This window comes from Melospiza melodia, chromosome Z, assembly GCF_035770615.1.
Source record: "Melospiza melodia melodia isolate bMelMel2 chromosome Z, bMelMel2.pri, whole genome shotgun sequence".
NCBI classification, from domain to species: Eukaryota; Metazoa; Chordata; class Aves; order Passeriformes; family Passerellidae; genus Melospiza; species Melospiza melodia.
In genome coordinates this window covers 10913046-10932186 of record NC_086226.1, presented here as the reverse complement: position 1 = coordinate 10932186, position 19141 = coordinate 10913046, and the positions used below count along the sequence as shown (strand labels likewise).

The 19141-nt window shown below is 39.7% G+C and overlaps 1 protein-coding gene across 2 annotated transcripts; it reads left to right on the top strand.

The window, feature by feature from the left end:
- Positions 1–4713: 4713 nt before the first annotated feature.
- Positions 4714–18916, top strand: C1QTNF3 (C1q and TNF related 3). 2 transcript variants are annotated; one of them, XM_063179835.1, is made up of 6 exons: positions 4714–4911; positions 10110–10221; positions 12369–12523; positions 15094–15223; positions 15918–16017; positions 17087–18916. In XM_063179835.1, the coding sequence occupies exons 1-6, from the start codon at positions 4828–4830 to the stop codon at positions 17244–17246; spliced, it is 741 nt and encodes a 246-aa protein (XP_063035905.1). In that variant the 5' UTR covers positions 4714–4827; the 3' UTR covers positions 17247–18916. The 2 variants fall into 2 exon arrangements, with proteins under 2 accessions (XP_063035905.1, XP_063035904.1); XM_063179834.1 differs by having other exon boundaries at positions 4739–5115.
- The last annotated feature ends 225 nt before the right edge of the window (positions 18917–19141 follow it).

Here is a 19141-nt window from a genome sequence, read left to right as displayed (position 1 = left end):
AATCTATTTCTTCAAGTTTGAAAGGGACTTGGATAAACCACCTGGCCATCCCATCAAGTGTCTGCTCCAGGCAGTTTGTCACAGACAGTGAAAAGGGCATTGATGGAGTGAATGTGTCTCTGGTACATATTTTGGAGCAAGGGTTTGTGCAATGAGCTGGCAGAGGCCGAGCTGTGTTTTGGAGTATCTGGAGCTGCAGACTGCAGCTCTCCCATAGCTGGGAGCTCAGGCCTGAGCTTCTGCCCTTTTAGAGGGTCACTCAGTTTGGGTATATGGATGGGGTGAGAAAAATGTTTTCAGGCTGTGAAAATGGAGGGATGGGGTAGCTGCGGTAATCCCAGGCTGCTGGAGCATGTCAGGGTACTGCCCCAGGGAATCCAAGGGGTGCTGGACAGTGCTGCAGACACAGGACCTCAGCCCCAGGACTCATTTCATATTGGAAAGGAAATTTCAATGTCAAGCAAGGCAAGAGAACTTCCTGACTGATGGAAAAGTCAGAGTTAGGAAGAACCCGCATCTTTTTGAAACGTCATCTGCACTGGGTGAGGGCAGAAGCCATGTAATGGAGCTGGATTTGTCCTCATTCTCCACAGCTGGTGGGATGGCTTCCTTTTGTAAGTTTGGGAAACACCTATAAAGCACACTTCTCTGCTGTGTACCTCAGGGAGCTGGTGTGACTGCAAACCACACACAGCTTGGGCACCACAACCAAACTGCACAAAGCACTCACTGCCCCACCACTGCCTGCAGAGCTCAGTGGCTGCAGGTCACAGGAGGACAAAATGTTTAACCATGGAGAAGGTGATGCATGGGCAGTGACTGTAAGCCTTTTGTGGGTGACAAAGACCTGGAAAGCCCCATGAATCTGTCCTCCCCTTGGTGGCCCACCCTGGAGCCTCTCCTGGGGAGGAGGGCGGTGGGTTTTGCCTGCATCCCTGTTACTGACCAAAACTGCCACAGAAAAAGGAGCAGATCGCGGAAGATTTCAGTGAAAACTCTTCATTTGTGGGTTTGGAGAGGTCAGCACAGACATGGGAAAAGATTTCAAAGGTGCCAGGATGGGGTCTGAGGGCTCTGCCTGAGGCTGCTATAGCACTGAGCCAAAGGGCAGGGCAGTGCTGGGTGCTGCTCCTTGGCACCAGAGAGAGAAGATTCCATCCCTGTGCAGCTGCAGGAGGGGTGGAAATTCCAGCCAGATCAGGGGGTGGGCAGCCCTATGAGGGCAGGATGAGGAATGTACCCAGGGAGCAAAGAGCCTGGAGAGCTCTTGTGGCCTGGGAATCTGGAGTTGGTCAGTGTGTTGTGGTAGCACAGGACAGGCTGACCCTCATCCCTCCTCATCCCTTCAGCTGTGGCCTGTCTCTTTTACTGTCTCAGTGGAGACCTGCTTGTGAAACTGCAGGTGCAGATTATCTCTGTGTCTGCTATGGAGGAATTATCACTGCAAACAGGATTATCTGCAAGCGAAGGAGCCACTAATGTTTGATTACAGATAAAAGCCTCTCTGGGCCACAGAATACTTTACAATTTTTTTTGGGTAGTAAAACTTCTGTTTTGTTGCCTCTTGAAACAGTAGCCATCAATTTTACATACTAACCTCACCAATAACCCATTTACCCAATGTCATTATGAATAACATGGTTATAAGAGCCAGTCCCCTTTGTCATGGAGCAGTTTTTGCCTGCAGACAAGGTGGGAAGCAGCTTTCCCTCAACAGTTTTTGTGTTTTAGCAGAAATCTCATTACCTGACATTGACAGACGCATGTGCTTCACTTCCTCTTGGGGTGCTGATGAGCAGAGAGAGGCACATCCTGCTGCCAGACACCAACAGGACAAGCACAGTGGCAGCCGTGTGTGAGTTCAGCTGGCAAAGGGTGATGCTAGTTGTGCAAATGCATAGCAAAGAGGAAGGGAAGGGGTCAGATTTTATTTTCTTAGTCAGCACACCTGCAACACACACCAGCCTTGCACCTAAAAGCAAAACCAAACCTTTTAATTCAGTCCTTTTCTCCAGATCAGGAAGATCTGTTTATGTGTGAAGAATTTTCAGTGTTTCATTTTCGTAGAAAGTTAATTCAAAGCTCTTCTATTTTGATGTCCTTTTATTTTAGATTTGGGCCACATGTTTGAATGAGTGTATTTGATCATTTGGAGATCGAGAATGGAGAATTAAATCAATCCTCCATTGTTTTTTTTTTTACTACTGAGTCCAGAATTTCTGCCTTCTGACAATGATTTTGTGGGACAGCTATTCCTAGCTGAAGGCACAGAGCAGAATAATGGGCAGCAAATATTCCTGCAGATGGGATTCTGTTCAAAAAGATTGGAAATAAAAGAGCAAAGTCTAAACTCTGCTATAATTGGGACCAAAAAAATGTATGTAGCATCAAACCACAAGAGCAGTGATGGGCAGGGACCAGGTGGACTCTATTAGTGAGCAAGGAGGAGAAGGAATCTTTCTTCTTCCTAATAGCTGCCAAGAAACATACTTGTTTCAGCTTTTGCATGAAATGATAGATGGTGGCTTTGAAGCCTGAATCTCTTTGGTTTTATTCTTTCTCCTTTTGGGACATGGGTGCTGGGGATGTTCATTACTCACATTGGAAACATTTGCCACAGGAAGCTCCTGGAACAGACTTTGGAAAGCTATGAAAGCCCTAATGTCAGCCCAAAACATGAGGGCTCTCCCAGCACTTGCTGAATCAAATTATTAAGTGCCAAGATAAATTAATGTTTTTCATCCCAAATTTTGCAAAATCCAGGGTTTTCAAACCCCCTTCCTACCAAGAAAGTCCTCTCTGTTTGAAAAGTGAACCCCATTTTGGTGGCAGCAGCTTCTGCAGAATCTGCAACAATGTTTTCTGAAATCTTGCTTCACTCTTCTGTAAATTCTCTTCCACCTCTGTTCCCTTGGTGAAATAGCCAGAATATTTGCATTTTTTTAAAAATCAGGGTTTTCAGTAGTCATAAAGCATAAGCTAATGAGCGTCTTCTGCAAGACAATTTAGTTAATTAATATTTATATGCAGCAGCAAGGCTCAAGAGCTAATCTATGAAGTGTTATTTAATAATTCTGAATATCTGCCTTGGGAATCCAAGATTGAAATTCACTGCAATTGAATTAAGTTTCAATTAAGGGTTCCTGCCATTAAATCTTTAACACAGGAGCAATAAACACAACAAAAGCATGAAGCAAGAAGATGCAATTCTGCCTGGCCAGCCTGTGGGCTGAGATAATCAGGATAAGCACCTCTGTTCCTGGCAGGGAAGAGTGAGTGTCACTGGGACAACTCGGTCACGTTTACCCTTGGGGCAAGCACTGAGCCCACAGGAGCTGAGGTTTCTGCTCCTGTGCCACTCTTGGCTGGTGGAGAATGAGCAAAAGGGAAGACTGTCCCAGCCCCTTGGTGTCTGTGGGGGCCAGCATTGTCCCTGGGGGAGTGCTGCAGCCCCACATCCCTCTCTGTGCGCTGCCGAGTGGGAAATGGCCCCGGCCAGCGGCAGGGTACGTGCCCACAGTGGCACTCCGTGTGCTGGTGACACTGGCCAACAGCCCCAGCTGCAAAGGGCTCACCCCCCTCACTCCTCTGCAGCCAGGGCCTCCCCTGTGGCATCGTCCTGCTGTCTCCCAGACAAGGAAGCAGGACATGGAGCAGAGAATCCCTTCTCACCGTCATTCAGCAGCTCTCTTACCACCACTCAGCAGCCAGCACCTTGCAGGGCTGGGGATCATTCCTGGGAATAATGGTGCCTTCCTCAGCAGTGCTGTTGCAGGCAGGTACTGGTGAAGACTTGCTCACAGACCAGGGAGCTGCTTGCTTTTGGGGAGGTTGGGTGTGCTTGTGGATGCGTGTGCCGAACTGCATCCTGCAGTTATGGCTTTCCAGAGAATACCAGTGGGTGGTTCAAGAAGTAAAATAAGGATATTATTATTATACACATATAATTTGATTCTTTTAGTCTGAAATAAGCCCCCGGTAAATTTATATTTACTTGGCAGTGAAAACATAAAACTCGGTTTGGCAATTACATTTAGGAAAACATTAGGAACTCAAGGGAGAAAATACTACTTGGCCAAGCATGTTTAACTAATGCTGAGAAATGGGGCTCTGTGAATCTGAATTCAACCCAGTTTTTTAAAGCTACTTACCCGGTCTCCTTCCACTGCTGGCCAACTGACAGAAATTCAATATTTTTCTTCTAGTGAATGAAAACCATAGTCAGAAACAGTCATTGGGTCAGGTTCATATGCAAAAGCTCCTCTTGTGCTTTTGTTTCCTAATTGCTTTTGGAAGGGTTTTTCAGACTGGGCTGACGCAGTTGTGTGTGTGAATTTCCTGGCAAATAAGAAAGGTGACTGTGTCCAAAAGACTTTAAGAGTGTGAATTCACAGCCTTTCCATGTCTAATCAAGGAGCGTAAACCATTAGCCACATGTTCCCCATTTCCCTCACATTTTTTCACACTTAAACAAAAACATGCCAAAGGAAAGGTGCTACATTTTTTAATGCCCCCAAATAGGAACCACAGGAGTCCATTAAATGCTGTGGTCATTTCCAGCATACAAATCAATTTTCCTTGTGGTGGTGAAGTGGTGAATAATGCCTGGTTTGTTTAAAGGAGCATGACTGATTTTGGATGAAGGATCCTGTCACTTTGGCATTTTTAGTTTTATTTATTGCATGCAAGCGTATAAAACCTGGTACTGGTCTCAGTGCCAGGCTTACTAGTGGAAAAGCTGAAAGGACCACATAACGTCTGGTGCAGCAAAGAAGTTCTCCTTCTGCAAGGCATTTGCTGGACTCCTGAAAAACTATTTTGATTAACATGGCAGAGAAGGATTTCATCAGTTGGCATCTGCTGGCTTTATTTTTTCTTCCATTTTGCCTGTGTCAAGATGAATACATGGAGGTGAGCAGAAGATCTTATAAACCAGTGGCCAAAATATTGCAAAGTCACCACCAGACTGGTCACAAAGGTTCCAGAAGCAGGGAAATATTGAAACAGCGGCATCAACTTATAGAGTGGACTGTTGTTAATAGCACATCTACAGACCACAATGTCCTGAGACCAGAGGTAGATGATGTAGAACTGACTACCTCAGATAGAGTCCAGGTACTCTGAATTAATCTTTTAAAGATATCTTTAAAGCTAATGAGAATTTTTTTTTTTTTTTTTGCTAGCATTACTAGTGATATATTTATGGAATAGTTTTTATTAAGGCTGTGTATTGGTCTGTATCCTGCTGGGCTGCTTTACAGGATCTTTTAATGAGCTGGTAGAACCAGCAGTGGTTGGGGACATTGATTTCAACACAGGCAGCAGTGCTTTGTTCTGTTGAAACTGTGAGCTTGTGAAATCATATATGCTGAAATACAGTCTCTTAATTATCCCAAGGTATTAATTATTTAATATATTAAATATATTAGATATTTCTAACTCATTCAGATGTGAAGGAAAAGACAGCATTTCTAGAGGTATTTGGAGAGATTCAATTAGCAGAGAATAATTTTGCCTTAAAATGATGTATATAAAGAATATTTCTTGAGCTTGAGACAAAAATAAGGAAATTCTGAATGTTCAAAAATTTTATTCTAAGGAGTAGCTTGAAAAAACCAGATAGTACTGCAATGAGTAGATTTAATAATATAAATCAACTGAGAATTTATAAAGAAAAAAAGCTTGCAATGAAATTGTAAATAGTCTGCAGTATCTGCATTTGAAACTGAGAATATTTTTATGCCTTTCATGGCACTTTACATACTATAGTCATTAATTTATAACACAGGAAAAATGGCATAACTTGATTATACACAAAATATTGCAGTCCAAATTTGAAAGAAAAAAATCTGAAGGGCAGAAGATTAAGCTTTTTCTAGCACTAGGCAAAACAAAATTCCATTCAAATGAAGGAGCTTTTTTGATCAATGTGTTTTATTAACAGCAAGAACATGAGTGGTTTTTCCTACATCTGATACAAATATTTGAGTCCTGTACACTTCACCTTTTATCCTTTGGGGTTTTAAAATTTATTCAGATCAAAATATGATATTTTGAATTGCCAAAATCAAAGACATGCAGATAAGTGTTGAATAATAAGGTTATTATTATGATAAACAGAGAAGAGGTCTGATTTTCATCCTGTCCTGGGCTTGAAGAACTGAAACACATCCAAGTAAGGGAATAGGTTTAATACACTGTATTCCCTGTATTAAAACTCCACAGTGCCTTGCATTTTGTATTTCTTGGGCAGGAGTTAAATGTTCCTCCAGTGCAGTCAGCAGAGCAGATATTTAACTGTAGGCATGTTAAACTGTGCTTGCAGAGTGTAAGCAGTGTAAAACATAAGCTGTACAGTCCAAAGAGCCAGCCAGTGTGTGCAGACCCCTTTACTGCAGGGAGAATTCTGTGTGCTGCAGACCTTGTACAGAAGATTCCCCTTTAATACCACACAATTTCAGATAATGCAGGATTTAATGCAAAACCACAGCTTTTTAGGGCTCAAACTTTCCCCCACAGAAAGTGTGCTCAGGCTGCATGTGTCTCTTGTCAGAGAGTTTAATGCAACTTGTCTGGAGCTGCCTGCTGGGGAACACGTTGTGACAATAAAATCAAGCCCAGTGATCCGAGTACAGCTGATGGCAGCCATTTACCTGCCAGCCCATCTCCAAGAAGCAATCTTTTGTGGGGAAATGATGCAATTTTTGGCTTACCGAAATGAAATGGAGCACTAGCAGATGCGCGACAGGGATAATCAATCACACAGTGGTTACGCAATGTGTGTTTTCCACTTCCAGACTCCAGGAATTTCTAGGCAGAGGAAGAACAAAGGTGGCACTGACATGTTTTAATTCATGTCAAATCTCTCTCTTTCCCTTGAGTTATATGGAAACTATTCAATTCCTATTTCCTGCTTTCTTAGTTATTTTAGATGGAATAACTCTACCCAGCTAAAGAGAATTTAGGCTGGGGAATTTCACCCTCTTGATGAAGTGTTTCAAAGGTCTCATTCCCTGCTGTGGAAAAGAGATGATAGTATTTGTTGTTACTATCTATTGTATGTTATTGCTATTTGTTGTCTTTGCTGCACTGAGTGCAAGGCTGGCTTCCACACTGCTGTTAAATCATGTAAAATATAACGTGCATTTTTCAAGAACAAGAGCTCTTAGTGACTAAGCTGAGTCACATCAGACCATTTTGCCACTTCAGGTTGCTCTTTGAAAATCTTTCAGTATCGCTAGCCAAGCAGTGTTTTAGCCTGAATTTTGGCAACTTTTGTTTGTTTCTTTGCTTGGAGAAGGGCATGGAGGGCCTAAGTGCCCACAGAGACAGATATTTTGCATTCAGAACAGAAGCCAAGAATGGTGGAGGTGCATCACTCATCTTCTGCTTTGTCTTTGACAATAAAACAGAAATTCATAAAATTAATCAGGAAGTCAAAAAGGGTCAAAGGTTGGGTCTCCAATTATGACTTGTTCACAGCTTTAATTTAAGGGAATTTCATAGACCATCTGTTGCCTAGATTATTCTCCTACATACTAAATCTTGGGAAATTCAGCAGATAGCTTCAGAAATTGTTCCAGTTTTCTATCAGTGTTAGGATATCAATGTGGCAGATGCATTTCACAACCTCCTAAATTATATTCAGGTTCTGGCAGCAAAGCCAAAGATTCACTGACAAAAATTATGCACAAATGGCTGCAAAGGATGCCTTTGGCAAGTAGATTGCAACTAATCTCTATGTCACATTTGAGTGTAACTTTATTTTAGGAACATGTTTTTCCTTTAAATGTACTCTTCATGAAGTTCTCTGATTTTAAAGATTAGAAGAAAATCCTAAATATTACTCATCCTTGGCAGCTGACCACGAATAATTTTTTTCTCCTAGTGAAAGAGTAAAGGTAATAAATTAATTACTTTATGACTTGCATTAAAAGCTATTTTTAAATCAGTGGAACTGTTGCATACAACCAGACTGGCAGGACTTGCCTTATTTCACACCTAAGAACCTGAAGAGCTTTTTTGGAGGTAATGCCTGATAGCACTTGGTTATGACCATCGCTAGTATCTATTTTATTTTAAAATAACTGTTTCTCTAATAAAGTTGTTCAAGATTTCACTACATTGTCTGAAAAAGACAAATTGCATCTGCACAGAGTCTCACATGCAGTCCAGTTTGCTGGATTCATGTCTTCCCTCAATTACAATCTCTTCTAAGTCTTTGGATTTTTTTAGGCTGATATGACTTATTTGCTCTTGGGAGGTGTGTATTTAGCTCACCTTCCCATTTAATGTGAATATGAAACACTATCTAAAAGAAGATGGAGATTTTAATCTCAATGCAAAAATCAGTTATTCTTTTAGGGGGTACAACATGCTTGCACAATTCCAGTCCTCTTGTACTTGGCTCCCTTTCAAGGACTGAAAATGGGCTGAAACCAGAGCCACTTCTTCTCTCATACCAGGAATGTTATAAAAAGTGCATTTGGTGATTGTCAGTTATGTCCTGCCTAACAACTGGAAGAGACAAAACAGCCAGAAAAACACAAACAGGTTCTCCAGGAAGTGGGAGTTCAAGAGGCAGAGCCTATTTTTCTCATTAAGTATAGACCTTGTCTAGAATTAATCTAAAAAGCATAGCCTTGACCAAACCCCATAAGTATGAAGCCCTTCTGCCCATTGGCAAGTCTTAACTTTTCCATAACTCTTTGAATAGGAAGGATATTTGTTTAGCTGTCAACTCAGCCTTTATTCCCATGGTAACTTCACCATCACTGGTGCCAGCTGGACAGGGCTGTGTCTGTCCCCTTGGAGGAGCTGCAGTATTTTGGTGGTGTCATGAAATGAATTTCCTATATCCATAAGTCCCTGAGCCTCCTGAAATCAATGAATTCCAAGGGTTTGCTTGGTATTATCCAAAACACAGGCAGAATGTTTCAGATGACATCAGTGATGACACTGGGGGCAGGAATACAGCACATCTGTGGGCTCATTTGACAGCTCCCATCCTGACAGGGGATCATTTTCTGACACTAAACCAATAAGTCTGCATTGGGCAAGGAATTTGACAATTATAAAGATTAGGGAAAAGAAAGGGAAGGAAGGCAAATAATAGAGTGATTAAAGAAAAGTAGTAGTTGGATTGGTGTAACTATCCATCTCCAGATTTTAAGAACTGAAGGTTTGCATCTCAGGATATTAGGAAAGAATTTTAGGGAAAAGAAACAAAGATGGAACAAATGAGGAGGTAGAGAAATAAAATCAAACACTGAATCTTGGCTTTATCTGACATACTGGAAAATCTATGATAACTAAGTTAAGAAACTCAGTCAGAATTGAATGAGTCTCCATTAGTACAAACACTATGGAAAAGAAAACCACTCAAACAAAGCCATTATTAAACTGATTGCTACAGTAGTAATGAACTGATTACTTTATTTGTGCTGCTGTATTGGTCAGCATATAGGTTTTCATGGGTTCACATTCACCATTACAAATGATCAAAAACCCCTAACACCTTGTGTTAAGTTCAAATTTTTGTCTTGTGTCTTGGCACTTTTTTAGGGTCTCCCAACTTTAGTAGCCTGTAAATACACAGGTCTAGGATCATGAAGAAGAATATGCTGCACAGAGATTTTCTTAGTATCTTCTTTGTGTGGTCCAACACAATTTTATTTATGTTTAATAGAGTTCACTGCTGAAGGTCAAATCAAGTCCCTTGTGTCCTACTACTGGTTGTACATAGGCAGGTTTGTCATCAAAGGTCAGTTAAAATGTGGGATCAGGATGTGAATCTAATTGAAATATTCATCTAAATTTCATTAGATGTTATTAATTTATTTTAAAAACATTCATTATTTAACAGGATAAGCTGGGATTTTTAAATATTCGTTATAGATTTTTGAATGCTTCAAGAGCTATTCCTTTAAATCTTCCAAAATAACACCTTCAGGGATCACCTGTGTGAGAATTTCATGCCAGATAAGAACTGTTTTGAAAACTTACCAAGTATATAAACAGAAATACATAATGAAGACCCTGTAACCAACATGCATAAGATTGATGTCCTCCATGAATGAGCTACTTAAAGCTTATTTTTGTGCACTTAGCCCCCCCAGCCTGGACCGCAGAACCCAGATTGCAGCTCCTGCTGCCGAGGTGACTTTGGAGTTCGACTCTACCAAGGGCCCCCAGGACCTCCTGGGCCCCCCGGGATGCCAGGTAAAGATGAAGTTTAACCCACTTTTTTTATCAGTCTAATTGCAGGCCATAAATTACAGGCTATTCTATGAAATATCAGAGAGTGGTCCAAACATCAGTATCTGGGGACAGATTCAGGAACAAGTTTTTCTATCATTTCAGAGGAGACAGATATTTTCCATTGAAAACCTATTTGTTATTAAAATTCAGCTTTCACAAATTCATACTGAAAGTAATCTTATCACACCTCTAGGAAAAACTGGTCTCTCTTAAAACAGCATGAAGCTCCCAATAAACTTGGAAGAGCTTGTTCCCTGGAGCTGATTATTGTCATCACCTTTGTATATCCAGCTGTGTTACTGTTTTCAAGGCTTTTCTTCATCTAGCATACTGCTAGCTAATATTTTACAGAAACACAATGCTTCTGTTCTCCCACAGAAATTCCTTCACTTTCTTCTTTCATCTTGTCTTTCATAATAAAAAAATCCCCTTTTTTAACATAAAAATGTCTTCAGTAGAACAGCATACACAAGAAAGTATATACTTTGATCTGATAATTGATATGGAAATATAAGAGCCTAGAGAAGGGAAAATGTTTGTTTCATGCTGGTGTCAGTTTGTTATATCATCTGCCTTCAGAGATTTGGAAATCACCATTCCTGAAGCAGAGGTACAACATAAATTAGCAGGTCACTGAAAGACAGATTTGTCTCTTCTTGAAAAACTTACATCTTCTGTTAACACAATGAAAATGCAATTCAGTGATCCATTACTTACTAATAAATTGTTGGATTCTTAGAAGCAGGATATGATTTTATACTAGAGCCACGTTTTCAAGGCTGCAGTAGACACACTGGGGCATGGCCTGGTCCCAGCTTTGCCCTTCCTTCCGTCTCAGTTCCACTTTCTGTCACTGCAGGATACCACAAATGTACATCTGGCAGCAGCCTCCTGCACCCTGGGATTTCTGTCTCCTTCATTTGCTGGATTTCATGTTGCTGTGCCTGTAAGGGGAACAGCAGCAGTTGCTTTTCCCCCTGATTGAATCAAATGTTGCTTGCAGACTTCTGTTCTGAACTGGTAGAGCAGTTCTGGCTTCACATAAAGGATCTTGTTATTTTTAAGAGCTGCAGATTCCTCTATTCAAACAAAAAAATGTGCATAATTTCTTTCAGCATTTGGCTTCCTTATTTGAAGTTTTTTTTTTTTTTCTTAATAGAAAAACTCTGAAGGATCACTTCATCATCAGATTTGATCTCAAACAACACTATTCTTCTTGTAAATTTGTAACCAGAGAGAATAATCAAAGAACAAGCAGAGTGGCAAAGAACCTAATTTCAATTCAGGTTGAATTAGAACAATGATGACATTAATTAATCCCCTGAGCTGAAAGATCAGGCTTTTGCTGCAGGAGGAATAATAATTGCTCAGTGGTTTTAGCCAACTTTAAAATCCTGTCAGCTGCATAGACATTTGCTTAGTAATTTAGTCAGTCAACACCAGGAAGCAAGTAATACTGCAGATGCATGAGTACGTTTTGCAATGAGTTGTTTTACTCATTTACTCATAGTAAGCCATCTCAAAAAGCGATTAATTATAAAAATTTTGTCTCTCTTTAAATCTAGGACTATGTAGTCAAATGGCCCCTAGCCAGCACCCTGCAAATACACACTGTCCTCTTTTTAGCACAGATTTTAACAACTTTAATGCTACAGCCATTCATCATTTGTGTGGATTGTATGTTTTAAAGATAGCAAAATCTTATTCAAAATTAGCTTATCCTATCATGATTGACTTAATTTACCAGGAAATTGGTGTTTATGCTAAAGCAAAACTACTTCTGCAGGCTACTTGGTATGTGGCAACTGAAAGAGGCTTTTGCTTTCCTTGAGCCTTCTCTCTGCTGAGATCTTCCTGCACATCTCCCCCACAAAGCAATTACTTGAGACACCACCAGTTTATAGAGCAACATGAGGGTTAACTCCCAAAATCTATGTCCTTCATCAAAACCTTTACCATCAACCTGACCATGCAGCAGTTTCTCATCCGGTTCATCTCAGCCTGGGGTTTATGGCGCTGAAGAGCTGGTGGAAGAGGATCCTGTCACACTTGTCTGTTAAAATATGATAAATTCTTTAAATAAAACAGAAAGTTTTGCTTCCCTTCAGGAAATCATGGAAACAATGGAAATAACGGAGCAACTGGCCAGGAAGGAGCCAAAGGTGAGAAAGGAGACAAAGGAGACATTGGACCAAGAGGAGAGCGTGGCCATCATGGACCCAAAGGCGAGAAGGGTTACCCTGGGATTCCCCCAGAGCTGCAGGTACAACATCTCTGGCTCCTATTGGCTGCAGCAAAACTCAGATTATGGTTTTCTTCACTGAAAAAACAGCACCTTATTACTGTAAGATACTTAAGAAGCAAATCTCCTTGTAAATTAATACTGTAACAGGCATATACAGCCCTTGTCCTTACTGAAAAAAAAGTGCTCTGCCAGATCTTTCTGGAAAAGAAAAGCTTTAGTCAGAATCCAGCTGAGAAATAGGCAGGAAGAAACATATATGCTTCCCTTTGAGGGCAAAAAGCCAGTATCTGGGTTATTAAAAGAGAATAGCAGGGACTATCATTTTCCTACCAAGCTGTATCACATAAATAATTGCACTTCCCACAGCATATGGAAAGAGTAAAGGAGTCATGTTTCTCAGGGTAGCCGGGCTTTATGAGACTCTCAGAAGCACATGTATCCAGCTACTCAAATTTTTTCAGTGCAGTAAAAGTCCTTTAGTTTCAAAAGATACCCCTCAGTAGTTGTCTGTATATTTATATGTCTAGGTATTTTAAATATGTTTAGGGCCATGTAGGTTCTGCCTATGAATGAGTAATTCAAAAGCCAGATGAGCAATTAAATATGGGTTCAAGCCTGACTTGTTGAGCTCAACTCTTGTATTGGCACAATTTCACAGCTCTTGGATTAAAGCCTCTTCAAATCCCAGGAATCTGGCAGATGGCAGAGAGTTTGTGTATGTATATATAAATATATACGTATGTGTATATAAATCTCTATACACACTCACACAGATACACATATATACATATTCATACATGTGCATATACATATAATATATGCATGTAGAAATATATATAATATATGCTCATGGTATAGCTGAATATCTGATAAACATACCTTTAATTACATTCAACATACATCCTTCTACAATTTTAAAATTAACTACCACAGTTTTTTTTCCTTACCTAAAGACAATGGTAGTATTGTAATTAAAAATGAGTGATGACAGAAGATGAACAAGGAAAGCTCATATTGTAATACCTATTTCCAATACTTAAAATTCCATCACTCCTTTTATCAAATGTGTTTAAAAATGTTTACAGTATTTCTTACCACCATACTTAAGAATTTTAAAGTCAGTGGTGGTATAGGAGGAAACACTTTTGAGTACAAAACTGTTTTAAGTACAGGATTATTTTGAAAAACTTTGTGTATCCATGTTGACCTGCTACTTCATAATGAGACCTAGTGAGAAAAGACATATTTTTCTGCTGTTCTGTTCAGCCCACAAAATGTTACTCAGGGTCAAAGAGACTGTGAAATGGAATCTAGACAAAAAGCAATAAATTCCATCAATCTGCCACTGCAGCTGCTTTCCTTTAACAGACTTTGATGCGATCCTGGCTGAGAAGCCTGATATTAACAATTTGCCGTAATAGAAAATGCATCCATGCAGGGGTAAGGAAAATCAGCCCAAGCTTTCAGCTCACATCTGGAGCTCCTTAAATTTCTGAACAGATGGCTAACGATTTCCGTTGTTGGATCCAGACTTGCATTTGATCGTCTGTTTTCATTTTGTTCTGGTTTGGATCTGAAATCAAAAGGAGTTTGGGCTGTTTTTTTTTTTTATTTTTTAAATACCAGCATAGCTGGAATCTCACAAAAATGTCATTTTTGTGATGGGCAGTAACAGATGCAATTGAACACTTGTCATTTAAGAAGCTGAGATAGAAATAAAAAGCCAAGTCTATATGTAACCTTTTGGCAACAAAGTGCAGCAATTCTGATTCTACACCATTTGCTCACATAATGGGGGCAGGGGAATGATAGACTTACAGAAAAGGTCACTCCCTTCCCTAGCCAGGCCAGCTGGCAGGGTCATTCCCTGGTATCTTCCTGAGGATAATTTAAATTGTCTGGTGTGGGATGTTTTGCACTAATTCCTATGAAACATTTCTATGACAAGAAGTGAAACACGAAGTTGAAGCACAGTTTTAATTTTCTTATTTTCACCTCTTGGTCTCCACCACCCTCTGTTTTCAAAACTGAGGGCAACTGACAAGACAGAAAAACCATTGAATATGGAGTGTCAGCTGCAGCACTTCCAGAGGACCTCTAATAAAAGTCCTTCATGTATCTCTAAGCAAGAAACACTAATCTTCATGGATTTTACTGACCATTGTTCATTTTCACACACGCAGTTAAAAGCAATATCCAGTTTAAATGCATTGAGGAATACATAAAACTATATAAAACGTTTTTGTCAGAAACACCATTTCAATACTATATTGCTGTTGCATCATTCTAGCAAGACTTAAAAGTAAATAAAATCTGAAATTAAGGTTCTGAACTGCAAACACTTGACCATACACTTACTTTACAGTCATGAATGGTCCAATTGAATATGAGAACCCTAGTCTTCTTCCAGTTTCATTCAATGGGAGTTTTGTTAACTGGAGTTTATTGGCCTTGGAGCAAACCCTAGAAGAACATCTCTGTCAGGAAAATAAACAGACTGCAAATACAGGAAAAAAATCTGTTGCCTCGTTGCTCTACACACATGTTTTTCATGAACGACTGCCTGATTAAGAACTGGATTTTTGCAGGTCGCATTTATGGCTTCAATGGCTACTCACTTCAGCAACCAGAACAGTGGAATCATCTTCAGTAGCGTTGAAACCAACGTTGGGAATTTTTTTGATGTCATGACCGGGAGATTCGGTGCTCCAGTGAATGGTGAGCATTTGCAAAACAGAATAATGTGATTATTGGAGCTGTAGAGAGACATGTGGTCAAAAAGAATGAGGCACATTTAACTGCCTTTGCACTCCGTCTGCATAGCTCTTGCTACCTACTCTCCAGAAAAATTAATTGAAAGCTGAGCAAGCCAAGAGTGGTCTTGCCAGCCAGTGAGACCAGTGCTGACACAAAGGCAGGAGGAAGAGGCATGGCCAGAGCTGGGGAGGAAGCAGGACTGTCTGCTTTGCTGTGGCTCCTTAGCCCTTCAGCCACTGTGATGACAGAACCACAGTCTTAATGTTATAGCAAGCAGCAGCAGCTTCACAGTTGCCTCCTCCACCTCCTGCCTCCTGTCAATCTCTTCATCCTCATCCTCCCCCATGCCAATTCAGCTGAGAGCTGGCCTGCAACAGATGTGTGGCTGGAAATGAGGCATTACAGCTCTTCATGGTTATTTCTCAGCTGCATCAATCCCCCTCTTATGCAGCTGTGATGCAGGAAGAACACTTGCCATATGCAGAATTAAAATTAATCAGATTTTGGAATGCTATAAGCAGAAACAAAATATCTGCTGACAACTGGAAGGCAGTTTTGTCTACAGCTGTTATGGTTTCTAACCAAGAAGCACAAATGTGCAGCATGATTACTTCTTTCTATGAAGCAAACAAGTTGTTTTTTATAACCTTTTCAGGGGTATATTTCTTTACTTTCAACATGATGAAACATGAAGATGTGGAGGAAGTGTACGTGTACTTGATGCATAATGGTAATACAGTGTTCAGCTTATACAGGTAAGTAAAGGGCCAGGACATCTCAATGTAAAAACATTTGTACGGTTGTGACAGCTTGCTCATCTTTCAAGAACTGTAAAATTGTTCAATTTTTTTGGAAGAAATTCTCTAGGGTAAAATAACCAACAAGAAAACCTATTTTTTTGCAATCCTCAGCATGCATATTTGGACCATACACACCACAGATGCTGGACCTAAAGTTCAGCCTTGATCACCATTTCCTCAAACTCAGGGTTTAGCACAGCAAGTCAGGGTTGGAGTTCAGTGGTATCATGCTGTCATTCTGCTAAAATATGTCTTCATCCTCATTTTGCTTGTCAGAGAAAGGAAATAATGAAGTGTCCAGTGACGACTTACAGTCATGTTAACACGAGGGAAGAGGAATTTACTTTAAAGTTGGGAAGTGTTTAAGCTGCAGAAGTAAGGATGAGTGAGAAGCAAAGGTCTTCCATTTACTGGCCTTTTTATCATTAGCACACCACCACAGGCAGCTTCATCCCCAATAGATCTCTGCAAAAGGAAAAGTGCTTCATTTCTGTTTCCCCTGAAGCACTGATGTCAGAAAAGGCAAGAGGTAGAAGAGAGGAGGCAAAGCCAGGAGGCTAGCCCACATCAAATGTACCCATATTCCAATGAAAGGCTCAGTAGGGAGCAAGCTGCCTGTGTCTGCTCACTGCCTGTGCTGGGAGTACAGGGACTCAGCTCTGAAAATTAGTTGGGATGAACTCAAGGGGAAAAAAGCATCACAGGAAATCTGTAGTGTTGTCATCAATGAGCAGCATTTCATTTTAAACAAAAAATTTGTTCCTGTGCCCTGGAAAAAAAATAAGTTTCAATTCCAGAACTTCAGAAAGGAATGAAATAATGCATTTAGGTACGGTGCGAAATTTGACTAGGAGATCAAATGCAGAAAGTTGCCAAAATTTCCTTATAAAGCTGAAAAAATGTTGGAAAGTCTTTCAACAAAGTTTTGCTCAGGATAATAATGTACTTGGATTTTTTGGTAAAGCTGTTTGTTTGGTCACTATTGAGAAACAAAAACCTGACTTGTTAAAATATTCATCCTTAGCTATGAATCCAAAGGGAAAGCAGATACTTCAGGAAACAGTGCAGTCCTAAAACTTGCCAAAGGAGATGAAGTTTGGCTGCGAATGGGAAATGGCGCCCTCCATGGGGACCATCAACGCTTCTCCACCTTTGCTGGGTTTCTTCTTTTTGAAACCAAGTAAAAAAAAAAGGAAACAACCCAACAGATGTTTATGTGAAAAAACATCTTTTTTGGAACTTGTATATTTCACTGGACTGTGAAATAACTTTACAACATTGGAGGATCAAGAAGCCTTGTTTTGATGCAATGTGCTGCTACCTGTGTATCAGAGATAAGCTGAATACATTGGGTAGCTGATACAGATTCACAGAGTATCTATTTTCATCTGAGTTGCACCTATTTAATCATTAAATGTTGCTATTGCTGTCTTCCCCAAAAGTGATGAAAAACAAAGGAAAGTGAGTTTAAAGAATTTAAAGAGCGGTTTACATAAAGTCAATTTCATCTCTAAATATATTTTAGTTATATGTCAGGAATTGAACAACTGATTCAAAAGTTTTGGATCATTTATTCAGTTCATCTTAAATGTTCATTTAAATTTGCATCATGGAAACAGGCCTGAATGTATTATAAGCCGGCTCAGGTGAGACCAGATCTAAAGGAAGAAGTTTGTACTGGATTGGAATGATCTCAAATCAAAGCAAAAAATGTGAAAATATAGATGTCAAGGATTCAGGTTTATTGCATTCCCATCTCAAACCTCTGAAGATGTATCTGGTGTCATTTTTCAAAGATTTTTAGCACATATTTATGCTTAGTCTCTCTCTGTTAGAAGAAGAATGTCAGTAGTTCTTGCCTTAGTAGCAGCTTGAAGCTAAGGTTATTTAGTTTGCAGTGTGAAGGGGATCAGGCAGGGGAACTGTAATGTTTCCCCCTAGCCTTAGAATTTTTAAAACCTGATGTAAGCCAGTGCAGGGTGTCAAAGCAAAGGCAGATACGCTAGAGAAATCAGGATATACCAACAGCACAGAGATAAACAAACTTTGTGGTGTTTGGAGGTCCTCCAGAAGGATATACCTTATAATATTGCATATTTACTTAACAGTGAAGTTGTTGAAACAGTTTTCCTAGCAGTCTTCCAAGAATCAGAATTTCAGGAAAAACCATTGCAAAGCAGCAGCTAAGCCAGTTCAGTATTTAAACTGGTGAAAGTAAATGCTAGCTGGCTTAGTAGTTCTGGTCCCAGTACACTGGGCCACTCTTCAGCATTCATGCCACTGACTTTTCAAACTTTGGGTACCTGAAATTCTATCTTGCTATTTTCATTTGAATGAGCACTAAAATCAATACTGAAGTTTGAATGTACCTTGTTCTGACTCTCCACACAAAAATGAATGAAATATAAATTCCTTTTTACAGACATTACATTTTAATCAGATATTACCTGCCATTAATGTATAACAGGAAGATGGAGTTAGGAAAATATTTACTTGAAATTCTTTTATACTGGATACAGGTATCAGTAGAACAACAATAGAGCAAATGAATTGAAATCTGCCCCATGAATTTATATGTCCTTGTACACGTTCCTAGCGTATGTAACCACATCTTATGAAGAAAAATGCATGTTGATACTTGATGATTATGACTTGTGATTTTTTCAGTTTTATGCATCAACCACTGAAAATATTAGCTTTAATGAACTGTTGTCTGATGTGTTTTAATAATTTCTTTATCAACTTGGATCAGGTCTGTGCCACATAGGTTTTCAAAACCTGAGACCATGTTATTTTGTTAAGCTTACTTTGTAAAACATACATTTATTCAATAAAGATTAATGGTTCAAAGCTATATTGGTTTGCTGACATCTGTTTTTACCAAGGACATTACCATTTGGAGACAATAGAGAGATGTTCTTTTTAATATGCTTTTCCTAAGCATTCATTTGCTACTGAATGGGAGAAAGTCAGTATTAAGGATTAAAATACATTTACTTTATATGTGTGTATATATATACACACATATATACATAAAATTTAAATCTGTAAGGTTTCCTTTGGGGACTTACTCTTCTTT